We start from the raw sequence: 25,762 nt of genomic DNA on the forward strand, positions 1-25,762 counted from the left end.
GGGATTCCTCCCCATTCACTACCCTGAGCCAGGGACCAGAAAACCCTCTCCTGCCCAGGGCTGGGCTAGCAGGGGCTGTGGGTTAGGAGTGAGGGGCACCAGCAGAGCTGGGGGGAGCTCAGGGCTGGGCTAGCAGGGGCTGTGGGTCGGGAGTGAGGGGCACCGGCAGAGCTGTGCAGAAGCTTCCTGGCTTTAGCCCCACACTGACCCCCTGTCTGCCTGGGAGCCCGAGCGAGTCTCTTACTTCTTGGTGCCAGACTGCGTCCCCTGCGCAGAGCAGGAATAGTTCCCCAGCACCTCGCCAAACTTCAGAGCCACGGCCGAGTCACAGTCGTCCACCGTCACCACGGCCACCTTCTGCTCCGAGGGGCCCTGGGGCACCCCCGACTTCCCAATGATGGGCTGTGGAGAGAGCGAGACCCCGGGTGCAGCAGGCGGCTGGGCAGGGCAGAGCCCCACACTGGGCAGGGAATGTGCTATGGGGGCTGCGGCACAATCAGCACCTCCCCGGCCCAAGGGATTCGGGCACCAGTCAGACCTTTGCTGCCATCCCATTGTGAGAGCAGCCCAGCAGGGCCGCACCCCAGAGCAGAGGGGTCCTCAGTGCTCCTGGGACCCAGATCTCGGCCTGCCCCTGCCAGCGGGAAGCGGCTGGCAGCCTGCGGGTGTGTGGGGTCAGGGAGATCGGCAGTCCCAGGAGCTGCCAGCAGAGCCGCTTTGCCAGCACCCACCCGGCCAGCTCATGGCCTGACCTCCTCCTGGCCGGCTACCTACCCAGCCAGGCCCTTGGGTAGCTGGCCCTGCCATGGCCCCGGGGAAGTCAGGCTCCAGGACTCCCATCCCCCAGGCAGTGCAGTGAGGGCCTGTGACCAAGTGGGAATTTTGATGCCTATATGTGCCTCAGTTTCTCCAGTATTTCGCACGGTTACTGGGGGGGGGTCTGCTCTCAGGACAGGCTGAGACACAGGTGAATGGTGCCCAGCTATCTGCGCCGGGCAGGCCCTGGCAACCCCATCTCAGTGGGGAAGACAACGGCAAAGCCAGCCCCCAGGCCAGCGACACCTGGCGCCCAGCGCCCCAAAGGGGGAGGGACTCCCCGCCCCTCCGCAGGGCAACTGGGCAAACCCCTCACCCCGGGCGGGAGGGCAAGGAGGGGGAGCAGAGCTGGCTGCGGGTCCCCTGGAACAGAGTGAGGACAGACGGACGGACAGAGCCTGACCAAGGGGAGCCGACACTTTACCCCTGCTCTGTGCTATCCCAAGGCCTTGCTCTGCTGGTGCCCAGCCACGCCGCCACGTCTCTGCCAGGAGGCTGCCTCAGGGCGCGGCCACGCGGGACACGCTGGCAGCAGCACTCTCCCCTCACTGCAGTTCACCCGCCTCCTGCCCCCAGCGACCTGGTGCCATCTGCACCCACGTCACTCAGACATTTCACGCTGCGCCCATAGATGGCTCGGGGCAGAGCTCCCGGTGTGAGGCCGTGGAGCCTGCCCTGGGCAGGAGATTGGGAGCCCTGGGACTGGGGCCTCCACCCCTCCCCCAAGGACCCCCCCACCCTGGACCAAGAGCCTCAGATGCTTCCCGAGGGTCCCACCCCACAATTGCCTCCTCCAGCTCTCTGGGGCCCCAGGGCAGGAGCTCCCTCCCCCCCCAACCAAGGGCTCTATTTCAGCATCAAAATCTGCAGCCAGCTGAGAATTGAGGGGGCTGGGGGGGTGGGAGGGAATGCAGCGAGCTCAGCACCGGGATCAGCCCATAGCGAGGGAGGGGCTGGGCTGGGCCAGGGGCCCAGCGCTGCCTCCTGGGGGGTGCCTGGGGGTCTGCTGGGACCTCTGACTGCCTTAGTGATTGCCCCACGTCCCCTGCTCCCTGTGCTATCCCAAGGCCTTGCTCTCCAGGTGCCCGCCAGCGCTGCCCCGCTTACCTTGTTGTAGTACTGCAGCCGGACAGTGTGCCATTGCCCGTCGCTCACGCCGCCCGGCACGGACGGAGACACCGTGGTGGTCGACTCACCTGGGGGAGCAGGTGGATGCTGGTTACCGCGGGGCCCTGGGGGAGCCACGGCCTGAGGTGGGCAAGGGAGCCCAGAGCTCCCCACCCAGCAGCAGGGAGCTGGGCCCTGGGAGGGGAGCAGGGTCTGGGGGCAGAGGGCTCTGTGGGGGGCTGCACGCCCAGGAGCCAAGGGGTGAGGGGAGCTGTGGGGAAGGGGAGGCAGGGCCAGGGGAACTGAGAGCCAGGGAAGCTGGGCCGAGGGGTGGGGAGGGCTGGTGTGCTGAGGTGAGCCGGGGCCAAGGGCAGTCGGGCCTGGGGCAGAAGGGAGTCAGGGCTGGGATGAGGGGAGTTGGGCCTGGGGCCAAGGGGAGCTGGGTCGGGGCCAAGGGGAGTCGGGCCCAGGATGAGGGGAGTCGGGCCCGGGGATGAGAGGAGCTGGGTCGGGGCCGAGGGGAGTTGGGCCTGGGGATGAGGGGAGTCGGGCCCGGCCAGGCCCTACCTGCCGAGAAGGTGAGCTGGATCTGCTGGTGGATGATCTCCAGGGCCACGAAGTCGTGCTTCTCGTTGAAGCGCCCGTTGTACAGTAGCAGCCCGTTCCGCTCCTTCGTGGCGAACCTGCCCGAGGGGGAGAGGGTGAGAGCAGCATTCCCCACAACACCCCCCCTGGATCCCTCACGGCCTGACACGGGCTGAGAGAGCCCAACCCCCTGGGATCCTCCGAGATGGGCAGGAGCAGGGTCGTCAATTAGTTTGTGTCAAGGTCCAAATTTCTTGGTCAAGGTCCAGACTCCAGAGAAAAAAATAACAACAATGATAATAAGTAAAGGAAAAGATTTCGGGGTCTGTTCAAAAGCATCTGGCTGTCCGGATTTGGCCTGCTGTCCCGCTACTGACGAACCCTGGGCAGGAGCATGGCCAGAGGACTGGTGCATGGAGGCACCTTGGCCTGCGTGGGGAATGGATAGGATTGGGGCACAGAGTTAAGGTGGGTGTCGGCCAGAGTTAAGGGGGCATCAAGGCATAGTTAAGGGAGCATTGGGGCAGAGTTAAGGGGGGCACTGAGACAGAGTTAAAGGAGGGGGCATCCAGGCAGAGTTAAGATGGGTGTTGGACCAGAGTTAAGGGGACATCAGGACAGAGTTAAAGACAGCATGGGGCAGAGATAAAGGGGGCATCGGGTCAGCATTTAGGGGGGGCATCAGGACAGAGATAAGGGGGGCATCCGGGCAGAGTTAAGGGGGCAGCAGGGCAGAGTTAAGGTGATGGGCCCCCATGGAGCATGCTCTCTGTGTGGTAAGGCATGAGTTCAAGGCTGGGTAGTGGCAATCCCATCTTTGGTCTCCCCACAGCAATCGGCATCTAAAGGCAGCCATGGCCTGGCTCCCCTGTGCTCCCCGATCCTCCCCAGTCAGTGACCAGAGGAGTGGCGAGGAGCCTGCAGAGTAGCTGCGTGCGTGGGGAGAAGCTGGGCAAGGCCCAGGCCCCGCGCCGTGGCAGCCTCACCTCCCTTAGGGCCAGAGACTCGGGCTGCTGGGCTGGTTCTGTGGCTTCCTCAGCCCCATGGGTGCCAGGAAGAATGAATATAATGGGGCTGAGACAGCAGGGGGCTGTGGGTCAGGACTGAGGGGCCGGTGAGCATGGTACATGGAGGTACCAGTGACACAGGGAAAGGCAGGAGGGGTACAGAGAGGGTATGGCTGGATGGGGGTACAGAGAGGGGTATGGCTGGATGGGGGTACAGAGAGGGTATGGCTGGATGGGGGTACAGAGGGGGGTATGGCTGGAGGCCAAATTTAAGCTGCTAGGGAAGAGGTTAAAGTCCAGGACTCCCTGGGAGCATTCTCTGAAATCTCCCAGTTCCACGCGCAGGGCCAGGGAGACGGGCAGAACTGCAGGGTCTCAATGCGGGGATGAGCTGACGGTGTAGGGAGAAGGGGGTTAGGTTTATAACGGGGAAAGGAGGGGCTGATACCAGAAGGATGGGCTCTGCCTAAACCACAATGGACCCAGGTTGCTGGCACGTCAAATTAAAAGGTCGTAGAGCAGTTTTTAAACTAGGGGCTGGGGGAAGCCGACAGGTGTGGAGGAGCTCATGGTTCAGACAGAGACACCTCTTAGGGGATTCTCTCTGTCTAGTAAGGTGGGGAGGACAAAAGTTGATAAGTAGTTAGGAGCGGAAGAGAAACAGATGAAAAGAGTCCCAGACAACTAAATAGTGACACATTTTATAAGTGCTTGTATACAAATGCTAGAAGTCTGAATACTAAGATGGGTGAACTTGAGTCTGGTATTAAATGAGGAGATTGATGTAACAGGCATCCCAGAAACTTGGTGGAATTATGCTAATCAATGGGACATGGTAATACCAGGGTACAAAATATCCAGGACTGACTGAGCGGGTTGTGCTGGTGGCAGAGTGGCACCGTATGGGAAAGCAGAAAGTCCAATACAGTAAAAATCTGAAATGAATCAATCTGTGCCGTAGGATCTCTAATAGGTAGAAAGGTCAATGCTTGACCAATAAAAGTACGGGAACATGCTACCGACCCCCTGAGCCGGACGGTGATGGTGACTGAAATGCTCCTGGAGCTCAGAGAGGCTATACAATAGAAAACTCAACAATAATGGGGGATTTCCCCCTCAATGGAAGGGGAAACTGAGGCATGGACAGTGACTTGGGCAAGAGCACAAATGGGAGTCAGCAACTGAACCCAGGAGTCCTGACCCCCCCCCTCCTGCCTACTTTTAACTATGACACCCCACTCCTCACTTCACCCAGAGTCAGGGGTAGAGCCCAGGAGCCCTGGTCACCCATGCCCTGCTCTAACCATTAGACCAGACAGCTGCACAAAGCACCGCTGATCTCCAGTCCCAAGGAACTGCTCCAGCTTCCACAGGGTGTGCTGGAAATTCAGGGGCTTGGTCGGGGGCAGCTCTTGGCTTTAAAAGCAAAATCAACCCTCCCTCACTGTACACGTCTTAGCCCCAAGCCCCACATGTCCCTTCCCCAGGGTCAGGGCGGGTCTGGTCTGGCCTCTTCCCTTCGGGAAAACCTGCCCATTGCTCATCAGCCGACCTCTCAGCCCAGATGAGGGCTGGGGGCACTGGGGGCTAAGGCTGGTGGCACAGAGGGAGGCTGGGGGCTGGGGGCACTGAGGGGTGCTGGGGGCTGAGGGCTGTGAGGTGCTGGGGGCTGAGGAATGCTGAGGACTGGGGGGCGCTGGGGCTGAGGGGCATGGGGAGGTGCTGGGGGTCACTGAGGCTTACTTGGGGATACTGGGGGGTGCTGGGGGTACTGGAAGGTGCTTCCTGACTGTTCTGGAAAAGCATGTCCCTCTGCAAACAGGATGCTCCCCTGGCAGGCAGTGCTGCCCCGGTGCGGCACTAGGAGGCGCTGTTATACAGGGCGCAGGCAGGGGCTCAGCAGGGGGCTCGTAGACAAATTCCAGACCAAGCCCATTAGTGTCAGCCAAAGTGTCTCCTGCCTGTCCCTGTGGGCTGCCTGTGCACAACGGCTGCTGGGTTCCACCCCAGAGGCGGCTGCATTTGGACCCTGACGGATGAGATGGGAGAAGGGTCTGACACCGGGTGCCGTGGGGCCCAGCTACAAATGTTATTATAGGTGCTGGGGCAGCACCTCGTGGCCGAGCTCAGGGCCCCGCGCTGCAGACAGCGTGAACCAGGCCATGCCCTGAACAGCTCACACCCTGACTATACGCAGGCTAGCAGGGGAAACTGAGGCACGGTGCGGGGACGTGACTGGCCAAGGTCACTCAGCAGGGCAGTCGGATGTCCTGAGTCCCAGCGCTCTGTCACTGCCCCTCCCCCCATGTATCCAGCACCACTTGCCCATTGGCCCAGCCCCCTAACAAGTGCCCAGCACTGCCAGACCCTTCCTCCTCTGCACTGCCAGCCCCTCACCCACTTCCTGGCACACCTCTGCTCTGTAGGGCCTGACCCCATGTCCAACAGTGGGCAGGTGCCCGCCGGCCCCTCCCAGCAGGGATGTTCTACCCTTTGGCCCCCCTAACGCTGACTGCAGCACCCCCAGCCAGGGCAGCAGCGCATAGGGCGCCCCCCATGCCCACAGCCCAGCAATTTGCCAGGCTGCGGGGCTGCTGGAGGGGGCCATCCCCTCGGCCAGCCTGAGCAACAGGCCTAGCCCCGGCCCCCCATGCCAGCCGTGATTCATTACCCGCTGTCAACGCGCGGCAGCCCCCTGCAGGGTGATGGCCCCGGCCACGGCCACGGCTCCCACCCCAGGACAAAGGGCCCTGGCTGCCCTGCAGAAGCTGCGGCTGGCTAGCCCTTTGTGCTGGGCTGACAATGGCTGGAGCTGGCAGGATTATGGGGAGGGGGGCCAGGCCCATTGATGAGGGTTGTGATCTCATCGCAGCTCCTCAGGATAATCCCTCCCATCCCCAAACCCCACCCGGCCTGCTCTGCCTTAGCTGGCGGGAGGGGGGCAGGCTGGGCCGGGCGTTGAGCCTGGAGGCAGGGGGAAGCAGCTTGGGGGATCCTCTGGGGGGCCAGACCTGGGTGAGGGCTGCTGGCGAGCTCACAGGAAAGCGCCCAGGGGGGCAGACACCCCACCCCACTGGCAGCTAGCCCCTCGCCATGTCCAGCCAGACAGGCCCTGCAGTGAGTGGAGGGGGCTCCTGGGTCGGGAAGGGCCAATGGAGGAAGACCCCCGTGTGTCCTGCTGGAAAACAATGGGCCCATTCTGGAGCAGGACAAGGGAGGGGAGGGTCCCGGGCTTTGGAACAAAGATGCCATTTAGTGTCCACCTGCCAGACCCCGACCCCCAGGGGATCTGCCGTGGCAGGGGCTGGGGCCCCCCAGATAAGAGCTGCCATAGTGGGTCGTGCCCAGCAGCCTTGCTGGAGCAGAGGCAAACAATGCCAGGTTGGGACTCTCCTTCCAGCAGATGTGGTGGTACCGAGGGCACCCCTCCGGGGAGGGGCCCCCATTATGGAGGAGCCAGGAAATAGCAGCGGGGGATTCGAGGATGAGAGATACAGAGAGCTGGGTTGTGATGAGCGGGAGACCTGCAGGGTGAATTGCTGCCTGAGTGGAACTCATGGGACATCTGGACAGCCTGGTAGGCAGTGCTGGGCGGAGGCGGTTGGGTGTGGGACATGTAGGTACCAATGACATAGGGAAAGGCAGGAGAGAGGTCCTGGAGGCTGCTAGGGAAGAGGTTAAAGTCCAGGACACCCTGGGAGCATTCTCTGAAATCTCCCAGTTCCGCGCGCAGGGCCGGGGAGACGGGCAGAGCTGCGGGGTGTCAATGCGGGAATGAGCCGATGGAGACCAGTGGCTCTCAACCTTTCCAGACTGCTGTCCCCCTTTCAGGAGTCTGATCTGTCTTGTGTACCCCACGTTACACCTCACTTCAAAACGACCTGCTGACAAACTCAAGACATAAAAATACAAAATGTCACAGCCACTAGTACTGAAACATGGCGGACTTTCTGGTTTTGACCATATAATTATCAAATAAATCAACTGGAATCTAAATCTTGTCCTTGCATGTCAGTGTAAAGTACACAGAGCAGTACAAACAAGTTGTCGTCTGTATGAGATTTTAGTCTGTACTGACTTCGCTGGTGCTTTCTATGCAGCCTGTTGTAAAACGAGGCAAATCTCTAGACGAGCTGATGTACCCCTGGAAGATCTCCCACATCCCCCTGGCTGAGAACCACAGGTGTAGGGAGGAAGGGGTTAGGTTTATAACTGGGAAAGGAGGGGCTGATACCACAAGGATGGGCTCAGCCTAGACCACAATGGACCCAGGTTGCTGGCGTGTCTAGTGGAGCAGTTTTTAAACTAAGGACCGGGGAAGCCGACAGGTGCGGAGGAGCCCATGGTTCGGACAGAGACACCCCTTAGGGGAGGAGCTATTATGGGAATTCTCTCTGTCCTAGGAAGGCGGGGAGGGGAGGAGCTGGGAAGGCCAGGCTTGTGGGTGGGGAGGTGCTGAGTGGGTGGCGGGGGGGGGGGGGGTGAGTGGACTGTCTGATTCACTGACAACACGGAGGACGAGCTGGGGACCCACCTCAGCCCCAGCTCCGCAGAACCCTCGGCCCCAGGGTCCTCTGCTACTGACACGCAGGCAACGGCTTCCCACCCCGGGGCCAGCACTCACGTGAGGGCGATGCCCCCTGGATGAGGGGCCAGTCGCCCAGCCCCCCCCAGCACTCATGTGATGGCAATACCCCCCGGATGAGGTGCGAAGGGCCCAGCCCCCCCAGCTGGTACCCTGCCCCCCCCAGCACTCACATGAGGGTGATGCCCCCCTAGATGAGGTGCCAGTCGCCCAGCCCCCCCAGCACTCATGTGATGGCAATACCCCCCGGATGAGGTGCGAAGGGCCCAGCCCCCCCCAGCTGGTACCCCAGCCCCCCCGGCACTCACGTGAGGGTGATGCCCCCTTGGATGAGGTGCCAGTCGCCCAGCCCCCCCCCCCCCAGCACTCACGTGAGGGTGACAGTGAAGTGGAAGCGCTGGCGCAGCCCCCGGAAGGTGACGAAGGAGCGGGCAGGGAAGCTGCGGCTGCTCATCTCGCAGTAGGGCTTCTCGTAGTCCCCTGAGGGGCAGTCGCACTTGAAGCCCCCGACCAGCAGATTGGTGCAGGTGCCCCCGTTCTTGCAGACACCCGGTGTGCAGCGGCCCAGGCGGGCGTTCACCTCACAGTGCTCTCCTGCGGGCAGGGACAACCGTCAGGGCAGTGCCAGGGACCCCCCCACACCCCAGGGCACGTGCTGCTGGTCCCTGGCTGGCACTGAGAGCCAAGGGCACAGCACCCTGCTGCACCCAGCCCCCAGGAGCTAATCGTTCTGCACCAGATAGCACCCCCGGCTCAAGCCCTCCCAATTCTCCAGCTCCCCAAATGCCCCACCAGCCCCAAGCAGCTCCCCACTGCCACACACCTGGCACACGCCGTCATGCAGAGCCCGTATCCCTTTGGGCTCCGGCCGGCCTCGTGCCCCAGGGCCTTTGCCAGGCAGGCAGCGGTGCCCCTGGCTTTATGCAGACCCCCCCCCACACGCCCATGTACCAGTGCTGCCAGCCCAGGGAGCCACGTGCGAGGACAAGCCCCTGGCTGTGAGCGGGGCCCAGAGCACGCGCCCTGCTCAGTCAGGTACCCCAGTGCGCCGGGCTGGCTGGACACGGGTTCTGCTGACAGATCCCAAGCTGGAGGCGGCCCCGCTGGAGCGATGCCGGGGAGCAGGCGCTCGCCCCGAGGCTGGGAAAGGGGGTGCTGCAAGGCTCACTGGAGTGAGGGCATGGCAAGTTAAAAACAGGGCGGGGATGTGCACTTCTTGGGACAGGCAGGATGCAGGTGGCAGCACTTCACACGGGAGGGGGGCCTGGGAAGCTGGGGCTGGGGCAGGCCAGAGGGCAGGACTCCCCCTCCTGGGTGAGAGGGGAGTGGGCAGGCAGTGTGGCCTGGAGCACTGGCCTGCACTCAGAGGAGCTGGGTTCTGTACCTGCCTTTGCTAGGAGACCTTGGGTGATTCCCCCCGCTCTGTGCCTCAGTTTCCTCCAAACAGGGATAAGGACCCTGTCTGCCTTGTGACGCATTCAGAGCTCTACAATGGGAAAACGCCATTACCCCACTTCTACAGATAGGGAAATCAAGGCCCAGAGAGCTGGCCTGAATTTCAATTCCAGGGGTCCTGTGCAAGGCCCATCAGCCGTATGCGCAGCTCTGGTTGGCGGCTCTCCCTGCTGTCAAGCAGGCCCCTGAGCACACAGCAGATAAAATAATCCAGGGAACAGAGGTCTGGGAACGCGCAGAGATGGAAGTGCTGCCTCGGCGCCCCAAACCCGCGGCCCAGCTACCCACCCTGCTTTGCTCCGCCTCGGGGGCACTAATGGGATGCTCATCCGACCAATCACACGCTGCATGCAGCCCAGCACCCTCCCAGCCCCTTAAACAGCAGGTGCTTTTAACCCCCGCTATCCTGCTGCCTCCTGCTGCTCAGACAATGACCAGGCCGGTCAGTTTCGCTGCACCCCTGTAAGGGGGAGGGGCCTTGGCTGGGTACCAGTGCCAGATTCCACGGGGACTGGCAGCATCCCGGGCACTGCTCGCCTGGCTTGTCTGTAAATCTAAGGGCCAAATTCTTAGCTGGTGCAAATTGGCGCAATGGGGCTGCACCAGCTTACGCCAGCAGAGAAATGGGCCCACCCTTGACGTGCCAGCAGCCTGGAACCCCACAGAATCTGGGATTAATGACAAAAGCAGCTCTGGTCCAGCTGCACCTCCTGCTCTAAACAGCCAGCGCATTCCCAGCCCAGAGACCCTGCACACGCCAGCCCCATGCTGCACTGCAGTCCCGCAGCCAGGAGATCCTACAACAACAAGCCCGTCTGTACACAGTCCGGCTCACACGACAGATCCGACAACAACAAGCCCATGCACATGCCCGAAGAGGAGTAACCATTGTGGTGACCGTTTTATTGCCAGCAGCAAGGGGATGAAGCACTGAAGGGGCCTGGCTGAAATCTGCCGAGAGCTGGTGGAGCAGGTCACTCGTGATCACAGGCCAGCACGTGCTGCCGTTGTTTGCTGGCTCAGGGCCTTAGCCTGGTAACTGTGTGGGGCAGGGGCTGTCGCTCCCTGTCTGTGCCGTGCCCACCCGATGGGGCCTCAACGTGCTGCTGGACACCCAGGTTTAGGGTGACCAGATGTCCTGATTTTATAGGGACAATCCCGATTTTTGGGTCTTTTTCTTATATAGGCTCCTACTACCCCCCACTCCCTGTCCAGATTTTTCACATTTGCTGTCTGGTCATCCTACCCAGGATCAATAACACTAATGGCTGGGGGCTGGGCCGGGGCTGCCTTGGGAAGTTGTCAATTTATGGCTGTTTCTATGAGAGGAGGCACCAGGAATCACCAAGAAACAGATTAAACCTTTCAGCTGCAGCTAATACAAACTAATGCGTGAGGCGACCGCTTCAGCACTGCACTAATGCACGTGTGGGCGATGCGCCGGACAGGCAGGCCGGGGCCGGGGCCGGGGGGTGGGATTGGTTTCTTTGCCATGACTTTGGCTGTCGAAGACAGAGATTTTGAACAAGCGATTGCAAGATGTGCCCCGGGGCAGACTCCCCCCACAGAGCCAGGGATGCAGCTGGGACCACAGTCAGGCGTGTGCCACGCAGAGATCGTCCCTGTGCCCGGGGCGGGGCGGGCAAGGAACTGGCACGCTGGGAAGTAACCCCCTGCCTTTTAGCATGGCTACTGAGAGGCACTTCGCCCTGCTGCATTATTCCAAACGCACCCCCCAGCTCCAGCTTTCTAACTTCCTGCGCAGGCCGGCACCTCCCAGAGGGCCCCTCGGCTGGGCCAGTGTCTCCCCCCCCCCATGGCTTGCTGTCTTTGGGGTTTCCCAGCAGGGCAGTGGGAGGGGGAACCTGCCGTGTGGCTCTACAGTTTCACCGCGGGGCCACCTGAGTGCGGCACGCCAGGGAACCTGGGCACAGCCCAGACAAGCCCAGCTGGCGTGGATCGCAGGGGGCACAGGGTGCCCTGCAGAATGAGCCCCCCCAGCCTGTGCCCAGGTCTCCTCAAAAGCTGGGGCAGGCGTTCAGAAGTGCTCAGCACCCAGCAGCTCCCATTGGGACCCTTCTCACTGGGGGCATTCTCCATTGCCCCAGTGGGGGAGGGGGAATTCTCCATTGCCCCAGTGGGGGAGGGGGATTCTCCATTGCCAGGGAGCTCACAGCTTTCTACAGTCCTGGGTCACACTCCCTTCAGCGCCATCACCCCGGCTACAGTTGGGGAAACTGAGGCACAGAGCAGGGCTAAGGGCTAAAAAGAGAATTTGTGACCCAGCCAGGGAGAGAACCCAGGAGTCTCAACCCCCCGCCCCCACCCTGACACCACTCCTCTCCTAGAGCTGGGAAGAGAACCCAGGAGTCCTAGCTCCCAGCCCGCACTGCTGTAACCACCAGACCCCCATGTCTCTCCCAGAACTTGCCAGAACCCAGAAGTCCTCCTGCAGCCATGTGTTCTAACCACTAGTCCCCGCATCCCCATGTCCATCCCAGGTGATGGGGGGGCGGGTTACTGACACCCGACCTGCGGTGCCGGCAGCCTCCTGGGGCAGGGCTCGGGGGCAGGCAGTGCCAGGGACACTGGGGGGTGCCAGGGCCTGGTTTACTGGGGTCCTGGGTCTGCAGTGGGTATCACAGGGGCACGCCAAGCAGTTATGTCACTGCTGGAGTTTGGGGGTCACTAGCTGCCGGGGTGCGCAGGGATGGGGTGCTGGTAGCTGTGGAGCATGTCTGAGGGGAGGAAGGGTCTCTGGGAGGCTTTTCTGGGCTGGGCTGGGGGTGTCTGTGTGCAGGGTAATGGTGTGGGGGTTCACCTGCTGGCCCTGGAAGCTGGGACTCTCTAGGCAGGGCTCCTGGGGGGCCAGGCAGGGGAAGGAGCCCTTTGGGGCGGGGTGAAGTTGGGGTCACCAAGGGGCAGGAGTTTGGGGGCAGTCAGAGCGCACCAGGGCGCAGACTGTGTTGGATGCCTCATAGCCTGTCCCTCAGCACCCCAAAGCCAGACACCTCCACATTTCACCCTCGTGTCACAGCCCCTTATGGCATCAAATTCACTCTTCCCCCTCCCCTATCGGCCCCCCACTCCTCCCTCCCATCCCCAGTCCTCCCCCCAGAGGATTTTGGGAAGGATCTCCATCCCCAGCCTCTCCGTGTCCTGCCCTAATGACCAGCTTCAGTTTCCAGGGAAACTGACACTCCCCCCCACCCCCGAAAGGAACCCTGCCCCTCCCCCGCCTGCAGAGGGGAGCCCCCCCCCCCCCGCCTGCTCACTCTCACCGCACGGCCAAGGTTCCTGGGGGCCCCTCCTAGCTCTGGGCCTGGCTGCCCCGGCCGTGGTGCTGAGCAGCTCTCCCAGCCACGCCACGAGCCCTGGCGCACCGAGCGACCCCCAGGAGCCCCTCCCCGGGCAACGGAGCCCAGCCAGGTGCCGAGCCAGCCCAGCCGGTCACTGCCTGGGCACCACGCCCCTCTCCAGCCTCCCCCTCCCCAGGCCACAGGGCTGGGGACTCAGAGCCTGGGGGGGGGGGTGGCCAGATGGGGGTGGGGGGAGGCCAGGGCATGGGTGGTGTCCCTGGGTGGCAGCAGGCCAGACACTGGGCGTGGGCAGCCCAAGCTCTTAGCCGCCACTAAGAGGGGGCAGGGCAGGCCGGGGGCTCGGGCTTAGAACGAGAGGCTGCTGCGTCCTCAGGCTGCGGCTGGGTGGCCCCACAGGTGGGGGCAGCCTGGCCAGTGCAGGAGGCTGCCCCACGGCTCGCAGCGCAGCGTCCAGCAGAGCTCAGCACTCCGGCCCCGGCTCCAGCTCCCGGAGAATCTACTCGCGGTGGGGACGCTCCACCACAGGGCTGGGGCTGGGGCAGAGACCCCGCCTCGGTAGGCTGACCAGCGAGCAAGTGTGAAAAATCGGGACAGAGGATGGGGGATAATAGGAGCCTATAAAAGAAAAAGCCCCAAATATTGGGACTGTCCCTATAAAATTGGGACATCTGGTCACCCTATGCCTAGGCCATGGGACTCAGGGACACGCCCACGACCCAGGGGCACCCTCCCACAGGGACACACCCCTGCCCCAGGGAGACATACCCCTGGATCACAGGGACACGCCCCCCCCAGGGGAACATCCCCCCACCCCACAGGGACATGCCCCCGGCTCACAGGGACACGCCCCCACCCCACAGGGACACACCCCTGTCCCATAGGGACACGCCCACGATGCAGGGGCACCCCCCCACAGGGACACACCCCTGCCCCATAGGGACATGCCCCCGGCTCACAGCGACATGCCCAACAGACATGAGATGTGGCCACTGCCCTGGACTGGATTTGAACTAGTGCCTTGGGGGGGTGAAGGGGGTGAAGGCCCCCCCATTCCCCAGCCCTCCGAGCCAGCCAGCAGAGGCCCCCGGAGGTGGAGACGGATGGCTGGATGGGGGTACGGAGGGGGGTATGGAGGGGGCTGGCCGGACGGTACGGATGGGATGGCTGGACGTGGCATGGACGGAGACGGACGGGGGGGGGGGTATGGCTGGAGATGGCCGGGTGGGGGTATGGCCGGGGGTACGGAGGGGAGTACGGAGGGGGCTGGCCGGACAGTATGGATGGGATGGCTGGACAGGGGCAAGGACGGAGACGGACAGAGGGGGGTACGGCTGGAAATGGCTGGGCGGGGGTGCGGCCGGGGGTACGGAGGAGGGTGGCTGGACGGTACGGATGGGATGGCTGGACAGGGGCAAGGACGGGGACGGATGGACAGAGGGGGGTACGGCTGGAGATGGCCGGGCAGGGGTACGGACGGGGGTACGGAGGAGGGTGGCTGGACAGTACGGATGGGATGGCTGGACAGGGGCATGGACGGGGACGGACAGAGGCGGAAACGGCTGGAGATGGCCGGGTGGGGGTACGGCCGGGGCTGGCCGGACAGACAGAGGCTTGTGTAGGGATAGACAGAGGAGCCCTTCCCGCCCCGGCCCGGCCCCTCTCCCACTCACCGGTGAAGCCGGCCTGGCAGTGGCAGGTGTAGCCGCCCTCCCGGCGGTGGCAGCGCCCATTGAGGCCGCAGGGGCTGGAGTAGCACAGGTCGATCTCGCTCTCGCAGTAGTGGCCGGTGAAGCCGGCGGGGCAGCGGCAGCGCAGGCCGCTGACGGGGTGGATGGGCCGGAAGAGGACAGTGGCGGAGGCCAGGAAGGGCGCGGAGCTGTCGAAGCGCAGCACGGAGACGCAGCGCATGTAGTTCTCGCAGGGCTCCCGTAGGCAGATGTTGTCGTCGAAGGGCAGCACCCGCTGCTCGGAGATGGCAGCCAGCAGTGTGCGGTTGAGGTAGAGCCGCTCCTGCAGATCCTGGGAGGGGATGTAGCGCCCTCCGCGGGTCCCGCCCGGCAGCAGCACTGACAGGCTGACGTTGAGGATGTGGGCGGCCGGCACGTCCGTGTCGTTCTGGATGTTGAAGAGCACCACGTGGTGGCGGGGGGCCGAGAGCACGGCCGCCACCCCCTCCAGGAAGAGCACCAGCAGCGGTGACAGGAACCGCTCCGGGGACATGTTCTCCAGGCGCAGCGTGATGCTGTTGGTCAGCATCTCGTCCGTGACTATGGTCACCTGCAGGGTGCACTGAGCCGCCACGCTGTGCACGCCGTCTGCCGAGAGACGAGGGCAAGGGGTGAACGGTGCCCGGAGGGGCTGGGGCTGAGCCTGCCATGGGAACAGGCTTTCTACAGCTCCAGAGTCCACCAGGGCTGGGCTAGCAGGTGCTGCGGGTCGGGAGTGAGGGCCACTGGCGGAGCTGGGGGGTGGGGGAGCCCAGGGCTGGGCTAGCAGGGGCTGCGGGTCAGGACTGAGGGGCACCAGCAGAGCTGGGGGGTGGGGGAGCCCAGGGCTGGGCTAGCAGGGGCTGCGGGTCAGGACTGAGGGGCACCAGCAGAGCTGGGGGGTGGGGGAGCCCAGGGCTGGGATAGCAGGTGCTGCGGGTTGGGAGTGAGGGGCACCAGCAGAGCTGGGGGTGGCCGTGGGCACACAGGGCACATGGGTTGTGTCTTCAAACAGGCCCCCAGGCAGTGGCGCCAGGACACCGGGCTGCCCTCTGCAACCTCCAGCCTGCTGGTCTCCGACCGTGTCCCCCCCTGCCCCCGCGCAGCCCCTGCAAGGCCTGGGGCTCAGAAGGGGCATTTCGGCGGGTGCTCTCCTGCACATGAGGCCAGCAACTGTGGGCCAGTGGCCCAGGGCCAGCAAGTGCCAAGCAGGGCTGGCGCAACCCATTAGGCGACCTAGGCGGTCGCCTAGGCCATTAACATTTGGGGGGCGGCGACCGCGGCAGCCGGATCTTCGACAGCCCCGGTTGTCGTCGGTATTTCGGGGGCGGGACCTTCCGCCACCTAGGGCGGCAAAAAAGCTGGTGGCGCTCCTGGTGCCAAGGCAGATGGCTGGCAGCCAACACCCAGTAGGAACCACTTCCCCAGCAGCTGGGGGGCCTTTCTCACACGCTGAACCTCACTGGGGGCTCCCTCAACTCCTAGCTCACATCAGCCTGTGGCTACCAGGTTATGCCCCCTGGCTAGTCGGTATCTGCCTGGCTCCCAGCCCAGGGGACATGACAGACCACGCTGCCAATCACTGACCAGCCTCACTGGAAACCCAACAAAAACCTGCTGTGCCAGGGTCTGAGACTGTTTGCTACAAAACCCCCCGGCACATACCCCCGGCCCAGCGCAGAGGGCACGAGGAATGCCCCAGCACAGCCCCCACACAGACAGCCCCAGCACAGCCCCCACACAAACAGACAATCCCAGGCACAGCTTCTGGATGGATGGATGCCGGGCTCAGCCCCTGAACAGACAGACTCCTGGGCACAGGCCCCACCCGTCCATGGCCCCAGCCTGCCCTTCCTAAGCAGGGAACTGGGGGCGGCAAAGGGGGGGCAGGAAGAGCAGCTGGCGGGGGGTGGTTCTCACCAGTGCACCACAGGCAGGCGGGTCAGCATCAGTCCTAGGTGACAGATGGGGAAACTGAGGCCCAGAGGAACGCAATTTGCCCCAGCTCACGCAGCAGGTTGGGGGCAGAGCAGGGAATAGGACCCAGGAGTCTAAAGGCCCTGTCATTGCTGCTTCTCCAGCGTGAGGTTAATTCCCACCCCAGCTCCAAGGGCTGCCACCTGGGACAGACTGGGGCAAGGGGGAGGGGGAGAGGCCGGCAGGGGCTAAGCAGGGCGAATGGAGCTGCTCTCTCATCTCCAGCCCCCGAGCCGGTCTAACCCCACCCCCGCCCCAGGCTCCCAGAGCTGGTCCGCCCTCACCGGCCCCCCGGAGCCGGTCTGCCCCCCCAAGCCTCCCAGAGCTGGTCTGCACTCACCGGCCCCCCCAGAGCCGGTCTTTCCCCCCCACTCCACCCTCCAGAGCCAGTCTGCCCTCACCAGGCCCTGCCCATCTCATCTGGGTCCAGCAGCTCAGCCCCGGCCGCGCTCTGTGGCAGGTTAGTTCTGGCCACGGGAGCCGCCTCTCTCGCTGACCCCCGGGAGTTAGCCTGCACGAGTTGCCCCCGAGCCCTGGGGGCACTGAGGGGAAGGGTCACATGCTGCACGTGGGGCTCATCGTGCTTCTCCATGCCATAGCAGTGAGGCTTTTCTCTGTGGAGAACCTCCCTCAAATAGAAGCAGTGTGGGGCTATGACACACAGCTGAGCGTCCAGCAGAGGGCAGCAGTCTCTGTCTCTCTCTCTTTCACACACACACACCAGTTCATCACAACTCTTAGCACTGTTTCAGCCAGGGACCTCAAAGCACCGTGCAAAGGCGGGTCAGTAGCATCACCCCCACTGGACAGCTGGGGAAACTGAGGCACAGCGTGTATCCGAAGAAGTGGGTATTCACCCACGAAAGCTCATGCTCCTATACGTCTGTTAGTCTATAAGGTGCCACAGGACTCTTTGCTGCTTTTATAGCGTGGGAGAGTGACTCACCTGATGTCACCCAGGAAGTCAATGCCAGAGTCCTGATCTAATCACTAGCCCTCACAGCCCCCCCCCCCCCCCCCCGAGCCAGGGACAGACCACAAGAGTCCTGACTCCCAGCCCTGTACTCAGTCCAGACCACAAAAATCTGAAGGCACCTTCCTTAGGAATGGGGACTTTGCCCTGGTGCCAACATCCACATTCCCCCTTCCTCACGTGCGCCTCCCCGCAGAGGTGGCTGCAGCCCAGCAGCACCACGTCATCTTGGCAAGGAGCCACTCCTGGGCACCGTGACATTTCATTGTGGAAATGCAAGGCAAGGCTCCAGCACCATGAACTGAGCGAGGGGGGCTGAGCCAGGGGGCTAACAGATGCCCCCGGACAGGGTGAGGCACTGAGGAGGCGTGCACACAGAGCCTGGAGAGCAGTTACACATCTGTGCGGTCCTGCCTGACTGAGGCTCCAGAGAGCTGCCCCTAAACACCCGTCTCAGGGTGATGTGAACTGCTCTCATTCACTGCTGCCGGCATTCACTCTGAAGCCTAATGGTGACACGTTCAATCCAGGCCTGGCTGTTTCACTGCCAGTCAGTTCTGCAGAATCTTTCTGCCCGTCTGGGGTGGAGCCTGGATGTATGTGAGAGGGGCCTGAGGCTGTGAGGGCCAAGCTTAAGGGGGAAAGGATTGAGGCCCTGGCATAGTCCATGGGTCCTGTTTCCAAAGCTGCGACGAATCAAACACAATAGGAGGGGGGCCCGGGGTCGTGACCTCACCAAGGAGGTCAAAGGTCATCACCCCCACCAGGCTGCAGCAGAAAATGAGGAAGGGCCGCTTGGCCCCACAATGGCCCCGCCTGACCAGCGGGGAGGCCACGTGCAGGGAGCCCATGCCCACACTCCCCCCCCCCGACCTATAGAGCATGGGGGGCAGAGCGGCCGCATCACACTCCCCTGCAGGAGATATTTACTGAGTGCCCAGCACCCAGCCCATGTCTGTCTCAGCTACATCCATCCTGGAATTCACTCCCCCAGCCTCAGGGCCCCCCCCAGGCTCCCGATTCTCCTGCTCCAGCAGGCTGATCCCCTCCCCCCAGGCCCTCCTTACCTGCCCCCCCTCCTCCCAGATGGGACATTCCTGGGACGAGCCCCCCCTGACACCCCACGCCCCGGAGCAGGCAGCCATTGGCTCAGCAAACATGGGGCCCTGGGTGCCCAGCGCTGAAGGGCTCTTGGGCTGGAGTGCGGATGCCTCAGATGCCTGGGGCAGGGGCTGACAAACACTCCTGGCCACAGGGGCCTTTTCACACTCCACACCAGGTGGCCTCTCTGGGCCTGGGATAGCGGGGCTGCCGGTCAGGAGTAAGGGGCACCGGCGGAGCTGTGTGTGTGTGTGGGGAGCCCAGCACTGGCGTAGCAGGGGGCTGCCGATCCGGAGTGAGGGGCACCAGCGGAGCTGGGGGGGGGGGGGGAGCCCAGCACTGTCATAGCAGGAGGCTGCGGGTCCGGAGTGAGGGGCACTGGTGGGGCTGTGTGTGTGTGGGAAGCCCAGCACTGGCGTAGCAGGGGGCTGCGGGTTGGGAGTGAGGGGCACCTATAGAGCTGTGGGGGGGGAGCCCAGGGCTGGGATAGCAGGGGGCTGAGAGTTGGGAATGAGGGGCACCGGCAGAGCTGGGGGCTAGGGGGAGCCCAGGGCTGGGATGGCAGGGGCTGCGGGTCGGGAGTGAGGGGCACCAGCAGAGCTGGGGGCTGGGGGGAGCCCAGGGCTGGGATGGCAGGGGGCTGTGGGTCGGGAGTGAGGGGCACTGGCAGAGCTCGGGGGAGCCCAGGGCTGGGATAGCAGGGGCTGCGGGTTGGGAGTGAGGGGCACCTGCGGAGCTGTGTGTGAGGGGAGCCCAGAGCTGGGATGGCCGGGGCTGGGGGTCGGGAGTGAGGGGCACTAGCAGAGCTGGGGGGAGCCCAGGGCTGGGATGGCAGGGGGCTGTGGGTCGGGAGTGAGGGGCACTGGCAGAGCTGGGGGGAGCCCAGGGCTGGGATAGCAGGGGCTGCGGGTTGGGAGTGAGGGGCACCTGCGGAGCTGTGTGTGAGGGGAGCCCAGAGCTGGGATGGCCGGGGCTGGGGGTCGGGAGTGAGGGGCACCCGCAGAGCTGGGTGGAGCCGGCTCTAGCAGACCCTCCTGAAATATGCACGTTTTCCTAGCTCTATTCATTGTTTGACAAAGGACAACGGCTGCCATGGCAACTGCCAGCGCATCTCCCCTGCGCCCACAGGCAGGGCCCCGGGCTCAGCAGGGCCCAGGCTCGGAACCCCTCCTCCTCCTGCTGCAGGGGCTGAAGGCAGGGCTGGCACCAGGCAGCGCCCCATCTCCCCCTGCTCCTGGTGCACCGTGCTAGGGCCCTTCCCTCCATCAGGCAGGGGAGCAGGGTCTGACGTGGACAGCCCAGGCTGAGGGGCTCTCAGGGCCCTGGGGGGCATAGCCCAGCCTGCCCTTCCCAGTCCCGACCCCAGGGCAGAGCCAGCTCTGCCTCAGGGCCCAGGCCCTGTGCTGGGACAGCCCGTAACCCCAGCTCCTCTCTGTGCAGCCCCCGCTCAGTGGCCCAGGCAGAGAGCCCCACTGTGCAGACACCTGGCCTGCGCTGAGCTCCAGCGAGCTCATTACATGCAGGGCCCAGCGAACAGAGCACAGATGGTACCAGCCTGCCCTGGAGCGGGACCAGCAGCCCAGAGACAGAAGGTTCTGCTGGCCCAAGGCTGAGCCTGGCTGGACCGGGGGGTGATGCCACATCCCTGCACCCCTCATCTTCCCCTGCCGGCTCTGACACCAGAGGTGTGTCCTGGAGCACAGGCCCCTGCCCAGTGACCCAGCCCTGTGCTGGCTTCCTGGGAATCCCCCCAGCGCAGTCCCCAATTGCCCAGCCTGGGTGGCTCCTGTGCCAGGCCGGGCCCAGCCGCTCACTGGGTCTGTGCAGCCTCACAGAACTTCCCCCTCGGCCACAGCGACTTGGAGCTCACGCGCCAGCACCAGGCGTCCGCTCGGCTCCCCAGCACACAGGGGTTCAGTGAAAAGCTGGGCTGAGTCCGCAGGGGTTTGGAACAGCCCAAACCCAGCTAGAGACAAAGGCTGAGCGCACACAAGGGTCCCCCTAGCTCCCAGCTTGCCACAACTCTCCCAGTTCCCCTCAGTCCCGACCCGCAGCCCCCTGCTAGCCCAGCCCTGGCCCCACCCAGCTCTGCCGGTTCCCCTCAGTCCCGACCCGCAGCCCCCTGCTAGCCCAGCCCTGGCCCCCCCCAGCTCTGCCGGTTCCCCTCAGTCCCGACCCGCAGCCCCCTGCTAGCCCAGCCCTGCCCCCCTCAGCTCAGCCAGTTCCCCTCAGTCCCGACCCACAGCCCCTGCTAGCCCAGCCCTGGGCCCCCCTCAGCTCTGCCGGCCCCGACCCGCAGCCCCCTGCCCACCCCCCCCAGCTCTGCTGATACCCTGTCTCCCTCACTGCTGGGGCCAGAACAAGAAGCACGGGTGTAAATTGCAGTGAGGCCAGTTTAGGCTGGAGCCGAGGAAAACGGCTTGCCAGGGCAGTCCCACCCAGGGAAGCTGTGGGATCCCCGTCATGCGGGGCTGAGTCCAGGCTGGACAAATGCCTGCCGGGGTGGTGGAGGTTCCCTTGGCCCTGCCTCAGCGCAGGCTGCTGGGTTTGGTGACCCCCGCGGCCCCTCCAGTCCCACCTCTCTTTGATCCAACGGCCATTTGGGGAACACGCCCAAACCCAGTGTCATGCCACATGCCAGCCCAGTGAGATTCGAACCCAAGTGTCTGGTGACTAACAGCCAGTGCTCAAGCCCCACAACCTCCCAGCTCAGCCTTCTAACCTGCCCCATGGGGGCCCTGCCAGCCCCCTATGGCCCAGTGACTGGTGCTGCCAGCCCCCCACTGCCAAGCAGCTGCCAGCCCCAGCCTCTTTGAGACACGGCCCTAGGGAGAGCGGGCAGGCGAGGGAGTGGGAGCGTGCCCTGCTGCCCTCGGCCCCCTGCGTGCCCAGCCCCTGCCCAGCGGCCTGTGGCTCTGGCTGGCCGCGCTGGGTTGCCATGGTGGCCGCAGGAAAGAGCCAGCTATGTAGGGGAGGCTTTTGTTCCTCGGGCTCGGTTCTCTTCTCTCTGACTCACGAGACAAACGCCCCCTTCCCCGGGCAGCAGGACGCTCAGCCTGGGGGGGAGGCAGCTGGGGAGGGGGGAGGCTGAAGGGGTGGCAAGGGACTGGGGGGCCCACGGGGAACTGGGGAAGGGGCTCTGGGGTGAGCGGGGGAAGGTGACAGATGGGGAGCTGAAGGGGGGTCAGGGGCTGAGGGTGGAGAGCTGGGGGAGACACTGTGGGGCTGGCAAGGCAGGAAGGCCGGTGGGGGAGGGGAGGGGAGGGGAGGGGGAGCTGCCCCCATTCTCTAGTCCCCGGCTCATTCTTCCGCTTTCCGACCCGGTGCCCCGAACCCCTTTGTGCCCGGCCGCCCCGCCCCGCCTTTGTGTCACTGTGCAGGAGAAGAAAGGGCCCCTCCCCGCCCGGTCTTCCCCACCCCCCCCCATCTCTGGAGGGGTCACAGGGATGTGGCTGCAGCCGGATCCTCTGGCACCAGACTGGGGGGGGGGGGGGAGGCTGAGTGATGAGGGTTCCCATGTGGATCACCATGGAGACAATGGCCCCATGGTGATACCCCCGTCAGGCACCCACTGCACGGGGACTGGGGTGGGGACCATCTGGGGCATCACCCCCCTCCACGTCTGTCCTTGCTGTGTGGCCTTAGGCCCTGCCAGCCCCACACTAGCCTCAGACACATGGGGGGGGGGCAGACTCACTGACTCCAGCTCTGGCTGGTTACACTCCAAGGACATCCCCCCCCCAAACTCTCCTGCCATCCCCCCACTCCGTGACTCTCTCCCCAGACATGCTGGGTCCCGCCCTGGCCTACCCGACGGGGTACCATGCGAGTCTCTGAGGGCCTGGACGCTGGGGGCCCCTGGCAGAAGGGAGGTTCCTTGCTGGACTCAGTCCAGGCCGTTGCCGGGCACAGCGCCGGGCTGGGCAGGCCGACAGAGCTGGGCCCGAGGCCTCTGTGTCCAGCTCAGGACTTGGCTGCACCAGCGCTGGAGGGGTTAAAGGAGGGACCCCAAGGTCCTTTACACCTGGAGGGGTGTAAAGCCCCGAGCCCCAGGTGCCCTCTGCAAGCAGGGGGGCAGCAGAGCCCCGGGATGGCATCAAGGGCACCCCCAGCCCATGCAGCTGGCAGCTAACGCACAGTCACAGGCCTGGCCAGGCTGGGGAGAGATTAACAGCACAGTTGAGTTACCGGGGGCGGGGGATGGTGTCTCCCTGCTCCGCCCCACACAGCCCACTGCCAAGACCAGCTACGCCAGCGCCGCCCCTGCCCCCCAGAGCCAGAGGGGCAGGAACCATTAATGATCCAGGAGGAACCCTGCCTGTGCCCCCCACAGCACAGCATCCCCACAGCGCCCCACACAGCGCAGACCCCCCCACAGCCCAGTATCCCCACAGCGCAGACCCCCCACACACTGCCCCACACAGCGCAGACCCCCCCACAGCGCCCTGCCTGTGCCCCCCACAGCGCAGACCCCCCCACAGCCCAGTATCCCCACAGCGCAGATCCCCCACACACTGCCCCACACAGCACAGACCCCACCACAGCGCCCCACACAGCACAGACCCCGTCCCCCACAGCCCAGCATTCCCACAGCGCAGACCTCCCCCCACACTGCCCCTCACAGCGCAGACCTCCCCACAGCGCCCTGCCTGTGCCCAACACAGCACACCTCCCCACAGCACAGATCCACCACACAGCACAGCATCCCCCTCAGCACCCTACCTACACCCCCCACAGCACAGCCCCCCCCACAGCACAGCGCCCCCTGCAGCCCAGCCCAGCTGGCCCAGCTGCCTGGGGGCAGCTGCCTCCGGGATACCAGGGATCAGCTCCGGCTGGCACACAGCCCTGACTCTGCGGTGGAGCAGAGGTGTAAATACCTGTGCCCAGGCCAGGCCACGCAGGCAGGAGCTGGGCTGGGACGCGAAGGGTTATTTTGGCTTCCAGGTGTCAGTAAGACACTGGGATGGGCCAGAGCTAGGAGAACAGGGCCAAGCTCAGAGACCAGGCTACCGGCCCAATATCCCCCTTCCAGCCGCGGAGGCTGTGCGGCTGGCAGGAGGTGCCTGCCAGGCACGGACCAGACTGGTTCCTGTCAGGCACCGGCCAAGCTGGAGGGGACGGGGACAGGCTGGCATGCCGGCCGGCCCCTGACGTACACTCACAAGCCCAGCGCTGTGTCCCAGAGGACATTGGGGTTCCCCACAGTGTCTGCTCTCTCCAGACACCAGCGAGGCCCTGGGGAAGGTGAGAGCCCGACAGGCCGGGGGTTCCAGCCAAAATCGGGGCATTTCAGTGACAGAAAAGCAGCAGCCCAACCATCTCTCGCTCTCCCCAGCTGGAGCATTGTCTGACAAGTCCACTTCCCCAGCCAGCCAGCTCCAGCCAGCGCTCAGCAGGGCCCGGGCAGCGTCTGAACAAAGACCAAGCTAAACTGGCCAGCTCAGCACAATGAGCGGCTCCACCAGAGGCCGGCACACAGCCATTACCGCGCTGCTCGATGCTGCAGCCTGGTCATGCCGGGCCCTCGAGAGTCGCCCCCGCTGCCGGGAGCCAGGCTCAATCTCACCCCAGCAAAGGGCCCCGCGGCTCCACCGCAGCCAGCCAGCAGCAAGCTTAGCCTGCTGGTCGCTGCTCTGGACCCAGAGCAGGGGGCGAGGGAGGCAGGGCTCAGCGAAGGGCTGGAGGTCAGTGGAGACGTGCAGGCGGGAAGGACCTGGCCCCCGTGTGCCCGCTGATGGGCGCAGGATGAGCAGGACCCAGGCAGTGGCAAGACTCAGGTGCTCTCGGCTCAGTGCGCAGCACGATCCAAGCAGCACCTGATTGGCAGATGGCCCAGAGATCCCAGCGCTGCCCTGAGCTTCCCACCTGGGGCTGGGCTCCAGCCCTTCCTTTCCTAGAGGGCAGAACCCCCCCACCCACCCCACCGCGCCCTCGGTGGGCTTAGAGACTGGGCTGAGATCAGTGGGGATCACATCTGCCCTGGGCCCCCCTCTTCTGGGTCCACCCAGCCCCTGCACCACGGTGGAAATGGTTCACTCTGTGGGGGGGCGTTTCTAAGGAAGGACAAGCATGCCAATCCCCCCCCCCCGAGCCCCACAACAGGAAGTGGGAGCCCCATCCCCAATTTCCTCCCCAACCCCCAGCACTGGCCAGCCCCAAGCAGACAGCTCCCCCAACCCTGTCCAGACCAGGTATCACGGCATGTTCCAGGCACCCAACAGAGCAAGGGATCCCCTCCCTGGCACTGCCAGTGTGCCACCTCCCAGCTGGCCAGAGCCCTGGGGTCTCTGCCACTCATCGCCCAGCTGCCCATAGCATAAGGACACAACCGAGTGGCCACCGACACAGCTTCAAGGCTCCCCCAGCCACTCTCCAGCCTGGACCCTGGGAGCTCTCAGCCCCTCCCCCTCAGCCCACCCTTCGTGGACCCAGGCCACAGCCCCTGCCCTGCCCCTCGGCTGGAACAGAAATACTGCCTTTGCACAGGGGCTATGCCTCCTTACCCCCATACGCAGTGCCCTGGGGTCCCCCAGACTACTGCCCCCAACAGACATGCACGTCGCTCCAGCCAGCAGCGGGAACACGACCCCCGATGCTCTGCTCCTTGCCAAATGCTTGATAAACAGCCACTAAGAGCCTCCACCCTGACAGGGGCTTCATCCTTATGTCAGCAGTGGGGAAACTGAGGCACAGAGCATCAATGGCTGTCAGAAACAGAACCCAGGAGTCCTGACTCCCAGCTCCCCTGCACTAGACCCACTTCCCTCCTAGATGCAGGGAGAGAACCCGGGCATCCTGATGCCCACTACCCTGGCTCTAACCACCAGACTCCATTCCCATCCCAGAACTGGGAACAGAACCCAGGAGTCCTGACTCCTAGCTCTCCCCTCCCCCGATCTAACCCACTGGACCCCAGGGCCCCAGACCTTGGTGATCCTCATGTCACATCCAGCCCCCCTCCCATGTCCCACCACGCCCCCCAGCCTGGCTGGACCCACATGCCCATTTCCCACAGGAACGTGGGGAGAAAAGCTCTCGTCTTCACAGCCATTTGGCAGGAAGGAACCTCTCTGGGGCGCGGCTCCGGGCCCCGCATCACAACTTGGGATGGTGTTTGCCACCCCCAC

General features: G+C 64.2%; 1 protein-coding gene across 1 annotated transcript in view; it reads right to left on the reverse strand.

Moving 5' to 3' along the window:
- Nucleotides 1-25,762, reverse strand: part of CELSR2 (cadherin EGF LAG seven-pass G-type receptor 2) — a 62,261-nt gene that overhangs the window by 27,641 nt on the left and 8,858 nt on the right. The window contains exons 2-6 of the mRNA XM_065402979.1: nt 14,546-15,190; nt 8,472-8,694; nt 2,491-2,606; nt 1,924-2,012; nt 245-402 (exon numbers count right to left, since the gene is read on the reverse strand). Of these exons, the coding sequence (XP_065259051.1) occupies nt 245-402; nt 1,924-2,012; nt 2,491-2,606; nt 8,472-8,694; nt 14,546-15,190 (1,231 nt within the window). The remainder of the gene's footprint in view (nt 1-244; nt 403-1,923; nt 2,013-2,490; nt 2,607-8,471; nt 8,695-14,545; nt 15,191-25,762) is intronic.

Source organism: Emys orbicularis, chromosome 4, assembly GCF_028017835.1.
Source record: "Emys orbicularis isolate rEmyOrb1 chromosome 4, rEmyOrb1.hap1, whole genome shotgun sequence".
Lineage (NCBI taxonomy): Eukaryota > Metazoa > Chordata > Testudines > Emydidae > Emys > Emys orbicularis.